Raw genomic sequence first — 20,964 nt, forward strand, 5'->3', positions numbered from 1 at the left:
ACGAATTAATTTTGCCTTTCTACATATTAATTAATCAGTCTTTTACAGAAGGAACTTTTCCCGATATGCTAAAAAAACTATTATAAAACCGATATATAAAAAAGGCAAAAAACCGACCCCAGTAACTATCGCCCCGTGGCCCTTCTACCAACATCCTCTAAAATACGTATTCGAGGCTGCTATGTACAACCGCGTATATTCTTTTTGTGAATGGTACAATATTTTTGATGACGCTCAAGACGGTTTCAGGAAAAGCCGTTCTACTACCTTGGCTGCATACAAATATATATTAGAAATTGTTAACCGCCTTCAAAAAAAAGGAGGATCTCAGTTTGACCCGTATGTTTGTATGTATGTATGTTTGTATGTATGCATGTATGTATGTTTGTATGTTTGTCCGCGATTATCTCGCGTTTGGCTGAACCGATTTTGATGCGGTTTTCAGCAAAGTGTTTGTTATATTCTGGAGAAGGTTTTAGTATACATATAGCTGACCTGATGCTGAACCCTGGCTGTACATAGCGGAACTCTGGTTTGGTGCAACATAGGAACACGCTGTTTTGGTCATCCAAGATGTCTTGATGAGCACTTGGGAGAGCAGTACCCAAGATAGAGCTGATGCTGAACCTTGGCTGTACCTAGTGGAACTCAGGTTGGGCGCAACATACGCACACGCTGTTTTGGCCATCCGAAGCGTCTTGATGAGCACTTGGGAGAGCAGTACCCAAGATAGAGCTGATGCTGAACTCTGGCTGTACCTAGTGGAACTCAGGTTTGGTGCAACATACGCACACGCTGTTTTGGCCATCCGAGGCGTCTTGATGAGCACTTGGGAGAGCAATACCCAAGATAGAGCTGATGCTGAACCCTGGACCACGCTGTTTTGGTCATCCGACACGCCTTGACGAGCACTTGGGAGAGCAGTACCCAAGATAGAGCTGATGCTAAACCCTGGCTGTACCTAGTGGAAGTCAGGTTTGGTGCAACATAGGCCGACGCTGTTTTGGATCATCCGACACGCCTTGATGAGCACTGGGGAGAGCAGTACCCAAGATAGAGCTGATGTTGAACCCTAACTGTACCTAGTGGAACTCAGGTTTGGTGCAACATAGCCCCACGCTGTTTTGGTCATCCGACACGCCATGATGAGCACTTGGGAGAGCAGTACCCAAGATAGAGCTGATGCTGAACCCTGGCTGCACCTAGTGGAACTCAGGTTTGGTGCAATATAGGCCCACGCTGTTTTGGTCATCCGACACGCCTTGATGAGCACTGGGGAGAGCAGTACCCAAGATAGAACTGATGCTGAACCTTGGTTGTACCTAGTGGAACTCAGGTTTGGTGCAACATAGACACACTCTGTTTTTGTCATCCGACACGCTTTGATGAGCACTTGGGAGAGCAGTACCCAAGATAGAGCTGATACTGAACCCTGGCTGTACCTAGTGGAACTCAATTTTTTTTGCAACATAGACACACTCTGTTTTTGTCATCCGACACGCCTTGATGAGCACTTGGGAGAGCAGTACCCAAGATAGAGCTGATGCTGAACCTTGGCTGTACCTAGTGGAACTCAGGTTTGGTGCAACATAGGCCCACGCTGTTTTGGTCATCCGACACGCCTTGATGAGCACTGGGGAAAGCAGTACCCAAGATAGAACTGATGCTAAACCTTGGTTGTACCTACCTAGTGGAACTCAGGTTTGGTGCAACATAGACACACTCTGTTTTTGTCATCCGACACGCTTTGATGAGCACTTGTGAGAGCAGTACCCAAGATAGAGCTGATGCTGAACCCTGGCTGTACCTAGTGGAACTCAGGTTTGGTGCAACATAGACACACTCTGTTTTTGTCATCCGACACGCCTTGATGAGCACTTGGGAGAGCAGTACCCAAGATAGAGTTGATGATGAACCTTGGCTGTACCTAGTGGAACTCAGGTTTGGTGCAACATAGGCCCACGCTGTTTTGGTCATCCGACACGCCTTGATGAGCACTGGGGAAAGCAGTACCCAAGATAGAACTGATGCTGAACCTTGGTTGTACCTAGTGGAACTCAGGTTTGGTGCAACAGCTAAACTTGGTGCAAACTTTGGTGCAACACACTCTGTTTTTGTCATCCGACACGCTTTGATGAGCACTTGTGAGAGCAGTACCCAAGATAGAGTTGATGCTGAACCCTGGCTGTACCTAGTGGAACTCAGGTTTGGTGCAACATAGACACACTCTGTTTTTGTTATCCGACACGCCTTGATGAGCACTTGGGAGAGCAGTACCCAAGATAGAGCTGATGCTGAACCTTGGCTGTACCTAGTGGAACTCAGGTTTGGTGCAACATAGACACACTCTGTTTTTGAATGAATGAATGAATGAATGAATGAATGAATGAATGAATGATCGTTTATTTGCATTAAACAAGCGTGTATATACATAGGTGTTCAATATTTCATTACAGAACGATTCTTGTTTTGCCATGGCTGGCGTACAAATATTACTACTTACTAACTAGCTAAACTAACTATGTACAAGTAAAGCTAAACTTACACACTACGATTTTTCATGCAGTTCTGTACCTACATAATACATTTTTAAATACATTGTGATAACATTAAATTAATAATTAAAATTAAATTACAATTTACAATTGATTATATACTCATCTACAGAATAATAACAATTCGCAATTAAATGGTTAAACAATGTTTTTTTAAATGTCTGTAAGTGCAATTCTTTAAATTCATCAGAAAGGATATTAAATAATTTGATAGCCATACAGTAGACGTTTTTTCTAGATAGCGCTAGTTTAGTTATAGGTAAAAGCAATTTATTTCTATGCGTCCCTCTCTTGGAGTTGGTTGTATAATTTTCAAAAAGTGACATATTCTTCTTTACAAAAATACATATTTCAAAAATATAGAGTGACGGAAGAGGCAGTATATGTTTGGATTGGAACAGAGGTTTACAGGGTGCTAAAAAGTCAGCTCCACATAAATTTCGGATACATTTCTTTTGTAGTTTAAATATAATATCTGCATCTACTGAGTTACCCCAAAGTATGAGCCCATATCGTAATATGGATGCCACATAACCATGGTACGCAGAAAGAGCTGCTTCTTCCGAGACTACATTTCGCACCCGATTCAAAACGTATACAAATCGGTCAAGCCGTAAACGCAAGTCATCAATATGACTTTTCCAATTACAGAAACAGTCTAAGGTGATGCCTAAGAATTTAGCTGATTCTACTTCTTCAATTTTAGTATTATCATATGTTACCGTCAAATTCATAGTCTTACTTTTACATGTTAAAAATTGAATAACTTTAGTTTTGTTTAAATTAATGTTTAGGTTATTGTTTTCTAGCCAGCTTATTATGTCTCTCAATGCATCGTTTATATCATGGTTAAAGGTCATAATGTCTTTACACTTTATGAGTAGGGTAGTATCGTCGGCGAATAGGATACATTCATGTTTTGTAGCATTGGGTAGGTCGTTAATGTATAGTAAGAACAACAATGGACCCAGTATACTTCCTTGCGGTACTCCTGTAGAGTTGTGTTTATAACATGACCTATAAGTTATTTTGTGGTTACCAGTTACTCTCGCAATTTCCACGCACTGTTGCCGGTTACTAAGATAACTGCTTAACCATTCATAAGCAACACCTCTTATGCCATATTTAAATAATTTATTCAGAAGTATTTTATGATTTACGAAATCAAATGCTTTAGTCATATCTAAAAGTGTTGCGACTACAGGAACATTATTGTCCAGGCTTTCTATGACAGATTTTACCAGGTGAAAGCATGCCTTAGTAGTGGAACTACTTTTGCGAAACCCAAATTGCTCATCTTTCAATATGTGATATTGTAATAAGAAGCTACATATTTTGTTATGCATTACTTTCTCGAATATCTTCGAGAAGACCGGTATAAGAGTGATAGGTCTGTAATTGGCAACTTCATATTTGTTTCCCTTTTTATGTAATGGTTTGACCACTGAGTATTTAAGGCGTTCCGGAAAAATGCCTTGTGTGAATGAGAGATTTATGATGTGACTTAAGGGCGTCGAAATACTAGTAGCACATAATTTAAGTACTTTAGTGCATATGTCATCGTAGCCTGTAGAGTTTGTATTACGTAAGCTTAGTATTACCTTTACAACATCTAAATTATTTACGGGTGTAAGAAACATACTGCGTTCATTTTGAGATATATTCTTGTCTTGATTTACTTGTTGTTGTGATTGCTGTGTTACATTAATGAAATAGTCGTTCATTTTATCCGCTATATCTTGAGGACTATTAAAAGTGTCAGTACCAATCACTATTTTGGAGATTTCTTCAGCCATCGGCACTGCATTACAATTGTCTTTTATAATTAACCATGACGCTTTACATTTGTTATTTGATTTATTTATAAATCGACTATTTGAGATGTGTCGCGCTTTATGAAGACACTTTTTTAAAATTTTAGTATATTTTTTATACTGTGTTAAAAAGCATTTACTCCGAGATGCCTTTCTGTACAGTATTCTTTTGATCATACAACTGTTTTTTACTCCTTTTGAAAGCCATTTATTCTTTATAGGCTTGGTGATTCTTTTTACTTTAATGTTAGGAAAGCAAAGATTATAGAATAATAAAAATACATCATGAAACTTATCGAATGCTAAATTAGTATCAGTTTCTTCTAGTGCGTCACTAAATGATAAAGCAGCAATACACTCATAGAATTTATGTAAGTTATCTTGGCTAAAGTCTCTTTTAAATTCATGCCAATATACGGGTTTTTTCTTCACAGAGGCATCATATTCTAATTTACATGTCAGACTTTGACCAGTTTCATGATCTGAAAGGGCTAAGGTGTGGATGTTGGTTTTGACATCTGTGATATTACTAGCCATCAAATCAATGCAGGTCTTTTTTCGGGTCGGTTGAAGGATATGATTTTGTATATTGTAGTTTGATAGGATTGATGTTAATTCCTTCTTTATTCTATTGTCTTTTAATATATTAATATTCCAGTCTCCGCATAGTACCACGCGTTTTTTGTTATTTTTAGTTATCAACGATAATAATTGATTTAATAAAGAGAAAAATATGTTAACGTTTGACGTTGGTGTTCTGTATATACATACTATAATTAAATTATACTGAAGTAACTCAACGCCACAACACTCAAATTCAAATTGTTGAGATAGAGTCAAAACTTTCTCTAGAACTTTATATTCTAAATCTGCCCTAATAAGTATACATGTGCCCCCTCTCTTCTGATTTTGTCTGCAATATGAGGCAGCTACCTTATAATTATTGATATTAAGGTTTGATATGGACCCTGACTTAATAAATGTTTCACACAGACATATAATTTCGACATGACCTAAGACTTTATGTAGATCATCCATTGACGCTTCAAAAATATCTCTTTTACCCATTATTCCTGCAATATTCTGGTGAAATATATTAACAGATACAGAATTATAATTAGAGTCAGGCACGAAAGGACTGAGTATCGGTTCCTGTAATGTTTGTTTTCTTTACTTGGTTACTGAAATAATAGGGAATCGTTCCTTTTTTCAGTCTCTTGTTTGTCTGTGGTGTAGAGCTTGGAATTGAGCACAGAATAGGTGTACCCACTGGGTTAACAAAATTGTAGTAGGCTTCTTTATAGTCATTTTGGTCTAATATTGCGTTGATTTTTTTACATATATAAGTCAAGTACTGTGTTTTATTTTTATACCTATGGCTTGTAACATTTACATATGTACAATTACTCTCTTTTAAACAGACATGGTGTAACATGTAATTCAACAGATCAGCATGCACGTATGGGTTGTATCTTACACTAATAATATAGATATAACAATTATGTAGGTGTTTTAATGCTATGTTTAAGTTAGTAACAAGGTCTACTGGATTTTCGTCGTGTTCTCCAAGTGAAAGTATAACTTTATCCCCGTCGGAAAATACGCATTGCTTAATTTTAGTAACAATCCTTTCTGTGGTCGCTCCCGGTTGAATAGTTGATGAGATGTTGTAGGATTTAGTACATAATTCATTGTCTTGTCGCGTGTGTAAAAGCTTTGAGGCTATACCGACACATTGTTTTCCGCCAAATACGAAAATAGTGTCATTCGTGTTTTCTTGTAGTAAAGATAGACGACACTTATCATTTCTATCTTGTTCTGGTTCCGGGCTAACCGATCTTGATTGCATAGGTGTTTCAAGTATGTTTGACTTTGTAGGTATAATTTCTTTGCTTATATTTAATGAGTTCTCCATTTGGACTGTACGAGTGAGAAAACGGCTCGTTCTATTTTTTTCCCGTTGTTTTGGGGTTACCTTTCGTGTTAAAGTGGGAGTGCCTTCTCCGAGTAACTGCTTAAAAACTTGTACTTGCCTTGTCAAATCCGCATTTTCCCTCGTTAATTGTGTAACTTCAGAATGTAATTGATTAATCTCTTCATGAGCGCTGCTGAGTTGTGTAGTGAGAGTTTTAATTTTATCCTTTAGTTCGGCGAGTTGGGAGTCCTCGGTGAGGGTTGGAAGACTTTGCACACTATCATTTGCGTCGCTTGTTGTCGAGTTTATGCTAGAATTTATAGACTGGTCACCTAGAGATAAAGTCGATTTCTCTGAGGATACTTGGCAAGAAGTAAGTTGGTTTATGTTATTTTTAGCAGCTTCTAGGGCGGCATTTTCAATATTCGCCCTGACTTTGTCTTCAAGTTTTTCGGCTCTCGATTTTTGTTTGGAGGTTGATGTTGCGGCGGGGTTTGTCGGTGGTGCGCGGCAACAAGTACTACATTTCCATGATTCTTTATTTTTCTTTGTCATTACATTAAATCTTTTTTGTGAGACAGCTGTACACCCCAAATGGTAAATACATTTGCATTTACTACATTTTATTGTAAGCTCCTCCTTACTAATTAAAATAGTGCATTTTGAACAATATGTATCTTTTGTAATACTATTCGGCGACATGTTTCCAATCCGCGTAAATTGTTCACAACACAAGCACTTTCAGTCTTATTGTTTTTGTTGTCAATTAATATTAGTTTAAAAAAAAAAAAAAAATTGTCTGATGTAATAATGTCCGTATTGTTCATAAGTAAATAGTAATCAATTTTAGATAAGAATAGAAAATAGAATAAAAATAAAAAAACTAAAAATAAAAAATAAAACACAAGTCAATATAAGGTCTCTCGCAGGATTTGAACTCACGGCCACTGTGGTGTAGAGATTTAATTCAATAAGTTACACACTGCGCCAAGTAAGCTCGTGACGTCACTGACGAATTTGGCGTACTGTTGATGCGTGTATTAGTGGGAGTGGTTTCGTTAATGTCACGGCGTTGATTGGTTATTACACTTAACACACATTGCGACTTGTTTATATGTGTGCGTAAAATTTGAATGGCACAACGTCGGTTGTCATTTTATTTGCACTGTTTTTTGATAAGTTTCGCACTTTTTGGTCTAGTTTTAGCACAGAATACAATCCATATTACACATTTCACTGAAATCCATAACAGTCTTAGTAGTATACGCACTTTTTACATGTTTTTATCATTTATTTAATAAAAAGTTTGTCATCCGACACGCCTTGATGAGTACTTGGGAGAGCAGTACCCAAGATAGAGCTGATGATGAACCTTGGCTGTACCTAGTGGAACTCAGGTTTGGTGCAACATAGACACACTTTGTTTTGGTTAACCGACTTGTCGTCGTGTACCTATGTTGCAGAGTTCCACTAGGTGGGTCAATAATTTTTTTTTCTAACCGCCTTTAAAAAAACGATTCTCAGTTTGATCCGTATGTTTGTATGTATGTATGTTTGTTCGTGATTATCTCGCGTTTGGCTGAACCGATTTTGATGCGGTTTTCAGAAAAGTGTTACATTCTGGAGAAAGTTTTAGTGTACAGTACATGGATGGTTTGAAAAACGAATGGGACCCGGTAGGTGGCGATGCTATCGGTATGCCTACCAACAAAGTTAAGTTGCTGAAACCGATTTAGATAAAATAGTGGGAATGGGAGTCGGACTCGAACTGGGGCTGGAAGTGAGAGGGGGAGCAATATACATACAAATCGTTTAGCACCGAAACGTCAAAGTTTCGTCGCGATTATCCGATAGGATAACCATCGCCAACACTAGTACTAGTCAAATCTAAATGGAAAGCCCATCTATGTAGAAACAAACTAATATTTTAGCTCAAAACCTAAAATAAATAAAGTACCTGTCACTAAAAAGTAAAAATAAAATAAAAAAGTAAAAAATAAAAAAAAAACAAATAATAAACAAAAACAAAACCAAAATAACTTAATTTTATTTCTTTTTTTTAAAAAGGGAACCACCTTCAAAAACCAACCCACTGAAAAGCATTAAATAATTCTTATATACCCCACCCCTATCCTTATCCATTCCTTATCCCGTCCTAAAGCAAAATTCTCTGCCAAAAAGTAATTAATACCTAATAATAAGCAAATTAATAACCATCCGGGTAATTACTTAGTTTTTGAAGGCGGTGCCAAACCAACAAAAACATTCTTTGCTGCCAAACAGAAAAAATAGCAGTAGTTAGTAGTGCAAGAACTAAATTAATGAGTAAAGTATGTATGTCTTTTTTATGCAAGTACTTAAGTGGAGCGTTCTTCGTTGTCTAAAATTTTGGTTCTCTAACATTTTGGTTTGGCACCGCCTTCAAAAACTAAGTAATTACCCGGATGGTTATTAATTTGCTTATTATTAGGTATTAATTACTTTTTGGCAGAGAATTTTGCCTTAGGACGGGATAAGGAATGGATAAGGATAGGGGTGGGGTATATAAGAATTATTTAATGCTTTTCAGTGGGTTGGTTTTTGAAGGCGGTTCCCTTTTTTAAAAAAAGAAATAAAATTAAGTTATTTTGGTTTTGTTTTTGTTTATTTGTTTGTTTTTTTATTTTTTTACTTTTTTATTTTTTTAAATATACTTAATGAATTTAATGATAAAAAATACGCAATTGGCATATTACTAGATATGTCTAAGGCAGCGGTCGGCAACCTTTTAGCAGCCAAGGGCCACATAGCAGTTAACGAAGTGGACGCGGGCCGCACTTTGTTAATATTTATGACTTTATCAGACATTGTCATTTGTCAATATTAGATACAAAGTAGACAGGGAGGCTCGCGGGCCGAAAGTGAGAGGTTCCCGGGCCGCATGCGGCCCGCGGGCCGCGGGTTGCCGACCGCTGGAGACCATATGATATGGTTCAATACGACACACTATTAAACAAACTATATGAAATAGGAATAAGGGGTTGCACACAATTGGTTCACGTCTTACCTCAAAAACAGAGAACAGTGTGTTGCAATTGAGTTTTTGGATCACACAACGAGCGAAATAACATGTGTCAAATCTGATCAACAGTCCATCACGCATTCCATCCCTCAGGGAATCATACATTAATGATATCCCGAAAACAATAGCCCAATATTGCGTACTCTCCGCTAATGATATTTCAATCTTAACTTCATGTAACGACAGCACAAATACAAATCAAGATATAAATTCCATATTAAACTCTGTAATAGACTGGATGGAAGACCACAACTTAAAACTAAATATTTCAAAGACGAAAATTATTCAATTTAGGCCTCATCAAAAAAAAACGCTATCATTAAACTTGGACATAAATGGCATAAAATTGGATTTCGTGGACTCGGGAACATTATTAGGTTTCGTTATAGATTCAAATATTCATTGGAAGGAACATATAGCCAAAATTAAATCAAAATTATCATCTTTCGTGTACGCATTGAGGGAAGTTAAGAGATCTACAAATTTTAACTTCGTAATTACATCTTACTACTCTTACGCATACTCATGGCTTACTTACGGCATCATACTATGGGGAAATAGTACAGACGTCGAATATATTTTTATCCTTCAAAAAAAGTGTCTACTCGCCAATATAAAAATCCCAGGGAGCTGTATTCCTTACTTGAGAAAATATGATATGATATCATGAAACACTAGTTTCCATATAGATTTATGAGGTGTGTAAATTTGTCAGGAAAAACCCGCAACTATACACTTCTATCCTAGATCAGACCCGCCGTTACGAATCTAGGTTCAAAAATAATCTAGTTACAGTGTCAGGATCTACAATGAAATTACACATCACACGCCATGACAATTAAAATTTATAATAAATTGAGTGACACCTTAAAAGGAGAAAATAACAATTTATTGTAATTAGGATAATTTAATATTTAAGTTCTAGATACTTAATAAGTTTTCTGCTATGCCCCACCCGGGTTTAATAATAATATGACGTGTATAAGTATATTTTATATACTTATGTTATTTAGCATGAATAAATGAAACGAAATATTTTTTTTAATGCAGGGACCGATCAAGAAACGAAAGAAGCTGTCCTCGGAGTCCACAGACGACATACCGCTCGTGTACTACTTCAACAACAGGCCTGCCAAGCCGCATAATGGACACCTTAGGCAGAAGGACATCACAAGTATGTTGACAGCTTATTCTCCTAAGGCACAACCATACAACAAAAAGTCTAAAATTTGTCAGTGGAATTTGAACCTATATTGTGAAGGAAATATGATTACATAATTATCAAAATATAGTTGAAAACCGGCCAAGTGCAAGTCGAACTCGCGCACGAAGGGTTCCGTACCATTACGCAAAAAACGGCACGTTTGTTGTATGTGAGCCCCACTTATATATTTATTTTATTTTGTTTTTAGTATTTGTTATTATAGCGGCAACAGAAATACATCATCTGTGAAAATTTCAACTGTCAGTAGCTATCACGGTTCATGAGATACAGCCTGGTGACAGACAGACGGACGGACGGACAGCGGAGCCTTAGTAATAGGGTCCCGTTTTTACCCTTTGGGTACGGAACCCTAAAGAGGTACTAAATTATATGATCAGCCTGAGTTTTCAGGGGCAAAAACGTAAGGAGGTGTTATCAATATCGATGACAAATAATTTCTATATCAGATTATGAAATGTGACACATCCTCGAAGAAAAATTATAATTTATTACAAGTGTTAGTTCTTTTATTATCCTATACGGTGTCCCACTGCTGGGCAAAGGCCTCCCCCTCGATTTCCATTCGTCTCGGTTTTGAGCAATCTCCGGCCAGTCGTTAAGATATGCGTCCAGGTCGTCCCGCCATCGCCGTCTGGGCCTACCAGATCCTCGCCCGTCTTGCGGCACCCATACCGTGGTTATTTTGGCCCACCTCTGTGGGTGCATGCTGCAGACATGGCCGGCCCAATCCCATTTCAGCTTGGCGTTTTGGGGTTTTCTTTTATTATCTATTTGTCTTAAATTATTTATAAATTTTATAATTAAATATTCGCCAACGGACACTGACTCTAATCATTCTGATAACGATTAAAATTACATCAAATAATTCAATTCACTTCAATTTATTTTAGAATTTTCACATCCCATAGCTTGGTTAGCAACAAATTTATAGTTAATCAAGTAATATTATTATTATTTTTATATATAGCCAATAGGGTATTTGTCAATTTTTAGGGATCCGTACCTTAAAAGGAAAAAACGGAAAACTTATAGCATCACTCGTGCGTCTGTCTGTCCGTCTGTCACAGCCCATTTTCTCCGAAACTACTGGACCAATTAAGTTGAAATTTGGTACACATATGTAAGTTTGTGACCCAAAGACGGACATGTAACGTAAACAAATGAATTTTAATCATGGGGGCCACTTTTGGGGAGTAAATGAGAAAATTTAAAAAATAAAGTTTTTCAAACTATGTATATCGTGTTACATATCAAATGAAAGAGCTCATTGTGAGAATTTCAAATAGGTACATATATTTTTTTTATAATTTTAGAATAAACAGTTTAGAAGTAATTTAAGTAAATAGGCAAATAATGACCATTCCCCCTCTTTATCTCTCTAAAATTCTAAAATTTTGGAAAACATACATAAAATAGGTCTTTACCTATAGATGACAGGAAAACCTATTAGATATATGCAGTCAAGCGTGAGTCGGACTAATTACTTAGTTTTTGATCCGACCCCTACGGGTTTTTTAAAGGCAAGTCACTCGAGTTTTCATATAAAAATACATTGTTAAAAATTGAGTAATGTACGGAACCCTTGGAACGCGAGTCCGACTCGCACTTGACCAGTTTTTTATGAATGGTATCAATCGATCAGGTTTGTTTTTAGGATCAAATGTCTGTATGGGACCCATTGTCAAAGCAATACAAAAGTAACAAATGATGACCAAAGTCTGGCACCCGCACTTTACTCACGAAACGCTTCTAACAAAATGGCAATACATCGTGACGTCACGATGTAACGTTAGACGGTTAGAGGCCGTTTTGATGTATGGAAAACAAGGAAATTGCGATTTTGTCGGTGAAATATTGCGTTTACGTATATTGTTGGCATACAATATTTTTTTAATAAAATGTAAGGAATCGAATGGTATAGGTAAATTTTTTTGAACTGATCTTGTTCACTTACCTGTACTAACAATGGCATTGTTCTATTACAATCCTATTATCTGCTTTTGTTCTCGTAGGCGCCAACCAATTTACTTACAAAATAAGTTAGAAGTACATTGCATGTATATTGAATTCTAAACCTTATTTCTTGTTGAATGGGGTTAAAATGGTCTAAAAAGATAATATCATTTTAATCTTTTGGAAAGTCACATGCACCTTAGCCACGACAGGGACGTATTCTGGTGTTAAATAAAATATGTAGAAAGATAAAAATGTATAATTATTATACATATTAGTTAATGTCCACTTGCACTCGCATTGACCCACGGTCGCCACATAATTATTATCAAGTCCAGTTAAACGTAGCCAGGGTCGTTAAAATCACAAGGTACAAAATCCAATCGAAAGCAGGGAATGTCCGGTAAAACTTAGCCAAGTTGCGTAAAAGATCAGTAGGAATTGAATAAGAACACATGTACTGAAATAGCGAAAGCCAGTTAGACACTAAGATTTAAAACTACAATCATATCATAATGTGTCCCACAATTTGATAACAGGCCAGGTAATTTTTTTTATTGGGTCTCGCTCGCTCTTTTATTACAATTGTAGTTAGGTATAGGTCAGAAAAAATTACCACTAAATAACATTCCGACATAAACAGATAAACTACGTGCTTATCAATTGCAACAATGCGAGTACGACCCTGGCGGCACATCTGTTATCTCTAAATGCAAAACGTGTGAATGTTATTCTTACCTTCAAAGCATTTTTATCCTTATGGTGAGACTATAGAGCCGAAAATATAATGGAATTTTATGGTATCTCATAGCTGTTTCTCTACTGAGTGTGTTCTTTTTGAGTGTCGATGGTTGTTAAATGCAAAAAAAGTTAGGTTAGCCATTATTTAGTTAGTGTATTTTGTAGTCTATTGTTTAGAGAAATAGAGTCGTTAATCTATACTAACATTTCAAGGCGGTTATAATCTGCTTTTACTACGAGGTGATTATCCTAATTTGTGGTTTACCACTCAATGGTATTGTATTCTTGAGACTCTTTGAGTAAACTAGATCAGATCGTTTGATTCACACTATACCATTATTTTTTTCCTATTAAAAGTTGAAAGAAAATTTTTTTTCGAGACTTGTATTTATTTATTATTTCCATATATTTTGTAAGTTTCCAATTTATTGTGAAATTTGCTCATTTTCTATCTATTTAACTAGATTTAGTTATATAATTCAAGATGTGTCAACAACCCTATTTTGAGTCCCATTGCTTTACTTACTAATCTGCACTGCACTTTTTAAACATCAAACCAAATAGCACCCATCGAACCCGGATTTCGTATGATATTTTATATAAAGCAATAGTGTGTAAACAATATTCAACTTGAATTTCACATACCGATCTCTTGTTAGGTACAGATAAAAATGAGAAACCGTCAGTAAGGGAGAAACGTCCGCCCACACCAAAGAAAACTGTCACGAGAGACCGACGCGACAGTACTGTTGACAAACCCACTTTAAGGGCAGAGTCCAGAGGTAAGAATACATTTAAAGTATTTAAATTGTTATATTTACCAACGCAAAGCAATGAATTTACAATTAAAGTATAGTGAGAACGTCACGCACGAACAACTTGGTACACTGACCCGCCTGTTCCGATCGCATTACGATCAAATTGACTAGTAAGCTCAAGAAGACTTGTGTTGGGGGTACTCAGACAACGATATATACAATATATATATATTTTGTTATGTTTAAGACGTGACAAGCAACGTCAACCACAATGATATGGCGTGGCGATGGCGTCCATTGAAGAAAATATTTATTTTGTATGAAAAATTGGGAGTCTAAATACTTCATAATTTTTAAAAGTTGTTGAACAAAAGTCACCGTTTGAGGAGTACAATCTATGTTTCAATTATTTGCTCATGTTACAGGCCACACCCGGTATAAATATGTACCTAAATACATATAAATCAACCATGACTCAGGAGCAAATATCTGTGTCAACACACATATAAATGCCCTCGGGATTCGAACCCAGGAGCAGCGGCTTCATAGGCAGCGTCACTACCCAGTAGGCCAGACGAGTCGTCAAATTTTTGATATGAATGTATTTTTCAGCGACTGATGAGCGAAGCTTTACATTTAAAGAGCCGTCGAGCCCGGCGCGCCTGAGCTACAGGTTGTACAAGAAGAAACCAGCTGCCGCAACAGGTACTCTCCTTTCCCCCTTTATATGTATGTACGACTGTACGTGTATGGCTATTATTAAGAGGAAAGGGGAGAACCGCTTCTCCATACAATCGTAGTCCCCATTTTCCTCTGACATTATTGAAAATATTTTACCATAATTTGATGTATACCATAACTATGCCCCTTCGTTTGACTTTTTTCGATGTTTTGATTATTATAAGAATTATGAGCGGTAAATAAATTCCAGACAAGTTTTTAAATCTAACTTTTATTTTATGGATTATTACCGGGGTTCGAACATATGTGTACTATCAGCACAATTAACCTCTTGTCTGTGTATAATAAGGACCCTGACCGAATTTTGAGTCATATTTTTCATATTTTTTTCGAGATCATTATTTTCTGCTGTACAGAACAACCGAGGTTGTGACCGAGGTACAATTGACCACCACACACGTATGAAAGGTTAGGTATAGTCGTTCCATTTGTAGCTGGCCCCAAACGGATAATCCTTTGTATGTTGTTATGTAAACATTGTATATGAGTGCGCATTGTTACGCATGTCATGTCGATGCCACATTTTAGACTGGTTCTGTAGCGTTCGACTCGCTGGCACTCCCGCACACCAGAGCCTCTACCATCAGTTTTAACATTGACATAACGCTCACGTCTACGTAATTTACTTTCTGTACATCTCGCTTGCACTATTGCTCGCATATGCGAGTACGAGCGAGATGCATAGAAAGTAAGTTACGTAAACGTGAGCGTTATGTCAATGTCAAAACTGGTGGTAGCCGTACAGTAAACGTAGACCACACACAGCCTCGCAAAATATTTTTCCATTCATTCATTTTGAATTGTATTACCATAGAGTCGTAATTTAATAACCGGTTAAAGCAACCCATCCTCTTTTTAACAAGCTTTTATTAGGTCGACCTGTATGTAACTAACATCTAATGGAATCTAAGGTAACTAATTTAACCATCTTCCAAGAATCGTAGCGTCATGAAAATTGGCAGCTGTATGTAGTTCTGATGACAATACAATAATATGGTACTGATGATGGAGACAGGGGGTTAGGGGTTTTAAGAATTGTCTCGATGAGTATTAGTTATCTGTCGTAAGAAAAGTACAGTCAGCGATAAAAGCTTGTACCAAAAATGAAATTTTTGCCAAAAACTTATTATGCATAGCACGTGCGGTTTTACTTAACAAAGGTTTAGCCGTTCGGGGCCAGCTACAAATCGAACGACTATATGAATGTTGTATTCGCAGCCCGGCAGCTAAAGACAGGGCTGCCGAAGGACGCGCGCTGGTCCACTCTCCGCTCGGCGCGAGCGCCCTCAGAGACCAGGGGCATAGTACGACGGCTGCGTAACAAAGTGCTACTAGGTAAGTCCATTCGTACACCTTATCTTACCTACACCTGAGTCATACTGGTGTATTTCAATTTGTCCCCGCCGGGCATAGATGGGAAAAGGTGTATTCAAATAAATCATTCCCAACCCCGGCTGTTCTTGTCCGCACCTCATATATGGCGGCGGGCTTTTAACCCTCGGAGTAATTAACAATGGAGCCGCCATTAACAGGCGTTCCCCTCTGTCGAAAATAGTCGGCCAATGGTCAACCACATGTGAACCATATGTATGGACTGACGTTTATCTGACATGACGTACCTATACATTTGATGTGCCCCTCCCCCGCAAAAAACGGCAGACTATTTTGTACCGAAAATTTTAGACATGGCGTCTCCGTTGGTTATATCCTCTAAGTTTTAACCATTCTACATTCCTTTCTAGTCATGCGATTTCGAAGCGTAATAGGGGATATTACTGCAATGTTCTGCCGCCAGAGTGCAGCACTAAATTCATAGACTAACTTATACATACTGTGCCTTAAACTGTTTTTTGACAAGTTTTCACAGACATTAAATATGACATTGATGCATCAAGGCGGTTTGTTGACAAGGGCCTACCGGTAAACGCGAAAATTGAAATTTAGTTATCTGCCTCTTTATCGCTCGAATATGCAAGAGTGATAGAGAGATTAGATAACGAAATTTCGATTTTCTTGTTTCGCGGTAGGCCATGTGATTGACGTGACGTGTGATGTGTCAATATGGTTTGTTTACTGTATGTGCCACAATAGTATTTTATACAATCGTGATATAATAGAGAGCTTTTCAGTCGAGTACCGTGTTTAGACAACGAAGCTTGCTGAGTTGTCTAAGTAAGGTACGAGATTGAAAAGCTTGATTATACCACCATTGTATACAATACTTTTTCTACGCGTCAACAAAAATAATACTTTAAACTAGTAAAATCATACAAACAAACTAAACCAAAAGCTAAGATACGCGATTTACGGGAACAGCCGCGATACCTTCATACTGGTACGCGCCCCGGCCGCCGCGTTGGTCAACGACACCTTCTCGTAACTCATGTGGCCCTGGTACTTGCTCCGCGCTAAATTCAATTAATAGACAGTTGTTTTCTCGATTTCGGCCACCGTAGCCTATGGAGACTAACAAGCAACGCTAAGTGGTTTTCGTAGTCAATGGATGTTGCTATATTAAGGGTGTCACATGCGCGTTTCTGACTTATGAAGCAATTGTTTGTACTATACAACCTAAAATGAATAATTATTTTGAGCTATGGTTTTGTTTCGTCCTCTTGATCGCGGGGAGCTGTGATTGGTCAATTTCATTATAGTTGACTAAACTGTATCGATATGAATATTATAGTTGAGTTGGGAGCCCATACATTAAAAATACCCAATTGCAGTTTGGTATAAGAAATCTTAATTCAAGAATTACAGTCGACGAGTAGAAAAAGGTGCCACCTACGCAGAGCTTTGCCTAATATTCCCTATTCTTATAGTAGAGATGCGCTTTTGTTTTATGGGCGAGTATGTCGCCGCTACGGACTAAAGATAGATACTTGTAAGTTACTTATACAGTCATCTAAACTTTTGACCGCCAAAGGCGGCTACTGACGCGCAGGGTTACAGATTAATATATATTAACCTTCTTGCATGAGTTCAAACGGCAATGCTGCGTTTCCACCAGAGATGTGCGAGGATGCGTACTTGCGTAGCGAGGGATATGTTTGTATTGTTTGTTAACAACCAATAGAATCACAGCATTTAGGTACCTCTATATTCGCTCAGCGCAGCCCTTTCTTTTCGTTTTTAACTACCACGTACGTCGCTACGCATCGTCGCCCATCTTTGATGGAAACACAGCATAAAGGCTGGCGTCCACTAGACTCGCCGAGGCGAATCGAATCGAATCGCATTAATTCGCCTCCTATATTTTCTATGCAACTGCGTCCATTGACGAAGAGCCGCGGCACGCCGATTCTTGTGTAAAAATATAGGAGGTGAATTATTGCGATTCGATTCGATTCGCCTCGGCGAGTCTAGTGGACGCTAGCCTTAAAACGTGAACACTTTTAATATAGGATATGTTTATAAAAGCACCAGCACGAAAACTGCATCACGAACGCTTTTTGATTGCACGATAGTGCTTACGTGCTTGTTTACTTAGCCCGGAATAACAATCAGGGGGTCTTATTAAAATGCCCGCGACCGTGACGGGACTAAATTAACTCACGGCTACAGTGGCAGTTTGAATAGCGGACACGAACGGACATCTTTTATGTGCACACGACATGATAATGATAAAGATTCAGAAACGGGTTGATTTATATTACGGCATATGATTGCAGTACAAATTACTTAAAGGAGTTAAAGGATATAATGTTCCTATTGTGTATTGTGTTCGCCTAAAAATTCTATATAATTCTTGAATCTGCTCACTAAACTTCAAGAGAATTGTTGAGAAACGCAACCTGTAGAAAACATTCCGGACTCGCATGATTGCATTTTTGCCCAAGCTAAAACGGATACCTTCTTTAACGCTCGGTAAACAAGATAATCCAAATAAATTAACACATTCACTGCCAAGAACGTGTGTATTCATTTTGTACCTACTGGAAACGGGGCGCCCGGCACCGAAAGTGTCAAGTAATTGCACTATATATATGTATGTTCTTTGTTACTATCATCAGGCCAATTTTCGTGTTCACATGTCTTCTACAATCAATAACTCTGATGCGTACCTTAACAAATTATAACATTTATGTTATTTTTTAGGCTTCCGTTCCGTACCCAAAGGGTAAAAACGGGACCGTATTACTCCACTGTCCGTCCGTCAGTCTGTCTATCACCAGGCTGTATCTTCCATACAACAAACGTGATTCTTTGTCAATTTCCTTGTGGCCCCCATGTTTAAAATTCATTTATTTACGTTACATGTCCGTCTTTGGGTCACTAATTTACATATTATGTGTACCAAATTTCAACTTAATTGGTCCAGTAGTTTCCGAGAAAATAGGCTGTGACAGACGAACAGAGAGACAGACGCACGAGTGATCCTATGAGGGTTCCGTTTTTTCCTTTTGAGGTACGGAACCCTAAACATATACTGAATTGACGTTTCGTATCGATAATTTTTTTTTTGTTTAATATCCATGGATACTAGAATAGACACCCACTTGAGTTTTGACAGTTGTTCCAAATTTAAACTCATAACCTTACAAAAATGTATAATGTTATAACTTTAAAGTAGGAACATATTTTACCTACTACCACAGATAAGAAAGTTCTCATAGTAAAATTGGTTGTAATAATGCTGGTCATTTCCTACGGTTTCTGAACGCATTATAGAGCACTATAGACTGGTTTTATTTTTCATCAAATCGATTTCGACTGGCAAATCATATTAATTTTTGGCAACCGGGTTTTTTAACCTAATTAGACCCCGCTGAATCCGAATTTACTGGTTGCTTGATCGAAATCTTGACCGGAAGTGAGATATTTGACATTAAAGCTTAAAAGTCCCTTTTTTTAGTTTTTTTTAGTTTTTCGTAAATAACTCTTAAACGGCGGCGCATAGCAAAAAATGTTCTATTACATAAGTAATCTGCAAAACATAGCCTACAAGGAAGATTCAGTACAATTTTTCGCTAGGATCCATATTCAAAGAGATACTAAAGCGGGAAATTTAATTATAATTACTTCTAAGGTCCCTTTTTTTAGTTTTTCGTAAATAACTCGTAAACGGTGGCCAATATCAAACAATGTTGTTAAACGATAATAATCTACATAAAAATTTGAACAAATAAGATTCAGCACACTTTTCGCAGGGATCAATATTTATAAAAATAATAAATAGGGAAAGTTAATTATAATAAATTCTAAGTTTCCTTGTTTTTAGTTATTCGTTAATAATTTGAAAAGTGTGACTCATAGCAAAAAAAAAATCTTATACATAAATAATAAACATAACATTTTCTACAAAAAACATGTAGAATACTTTTCCCTAGGATCAATATTTAAAAAGACAAAGCAGCGGGTAAGTTAATTATAATTTACTTCTAATGCAATGTCATGGTTTTGTTATGTATCAGAATTAGGTATTTTTAACTAGATTACTTATACATTTTACAACCGGTTTATAGTATTTCTAGCGTATCGAGCATTTGTGTGTATTGTACATTCTCGTTGTTTTCTTATCTTTGTTATTTTTAATCGTTATATAATGTAAGTCAATGGATGACTGTTATTGGCCTTATTGTTATGTAAGCATTAATATGTCTTAGTTATATTTACGGCTGTTGTTATCCTGAATACCAATAAAATAAAATAAATAAATAAATAATCAATTTTAAAATCCCTTTATAGTTTTTTTGTAAATAACTCGTATACGGTGTCCCATAGCAAAATAGGTTTTTAAGAATAAATTATCTACATAAAATTTCCTCCAAAAAACATCTTGAACACTTTTCTCTAGGATCAATATTTAAAGCGATATTAAAGGAAGAAAGTTAGTTACAATCAGTTCACAGGTCACTTTTTTTTAGTTTTTCGTAAATAACTCTTAAACGGTGGCCCGTTTCAAAACAATATACAAAAAAAGGGACCTTAGAAGTGATTATAATTAAATTTCCCACGTTAATATCTCTTTGAATATTGATCCTAGCGATAAATTGTACTGAATCTTTCTTGTAGGCAATTTTATGCAGATTACTTATGTAATAGAACATTTCTTGCTATGCGCCACCGTTTAAGAGTTATTTACGAAAAACTAAAAAAAGGGACCTTTAATGTCAAATATCTCACTTCCGGTCAAGATTTCGATCGAGCAACTTCGGATTCAGCGGGGTCTAATTAGGTTAAAAAACCCGGTTGCTTAAA

The 20,964-nt window shown here is 37.0% G+C and overlaps 1 protein-coding gene across 1 annotated transcript in view; it reads left to right on the forward strand.

Annotated features, from left to right (window-relative positions):
- Positions 1–20,964, forward strand: part of LOC134805165 (uncharacterized) — a 57,503-nt gene that overhangs the window by 15,595 nt on the left and 20,944 nt on the right. Inside the window, exons 4-7 of the mRNA XM_063778463.1 lie at positions 10,396–10,576; positions 13,924–14,046; positions 14,635–14,727; positions 15,982–16,098. Of these exons, the coding sequence (XP_063634533.1) occupies positions 10,396–10,576; positions 13,924–14,046; positions 14,635–14,727; positions 15,982–16,098 (514 nt within the window). The remainder of the gene's footprint in view (positions 1–10,395; positions 10,577–13,923; positions 14,047–14,634; positions 14,728–15,981; positions 16,099–20,964) is intronic.

Source organism: Cydia splendana, chromosome Z (genome assembly GCF_910591565.1).
Source record: "Cydia splendana chromosome Z, ilCydSple1.2, whole genome shotgun sequence".
Lineage (NCBI taxonomy): Eukaryota > Metazoa > Arthropoda > Insecta > Lepidoptera > Tortricidae > Cydia > Cydia splendana.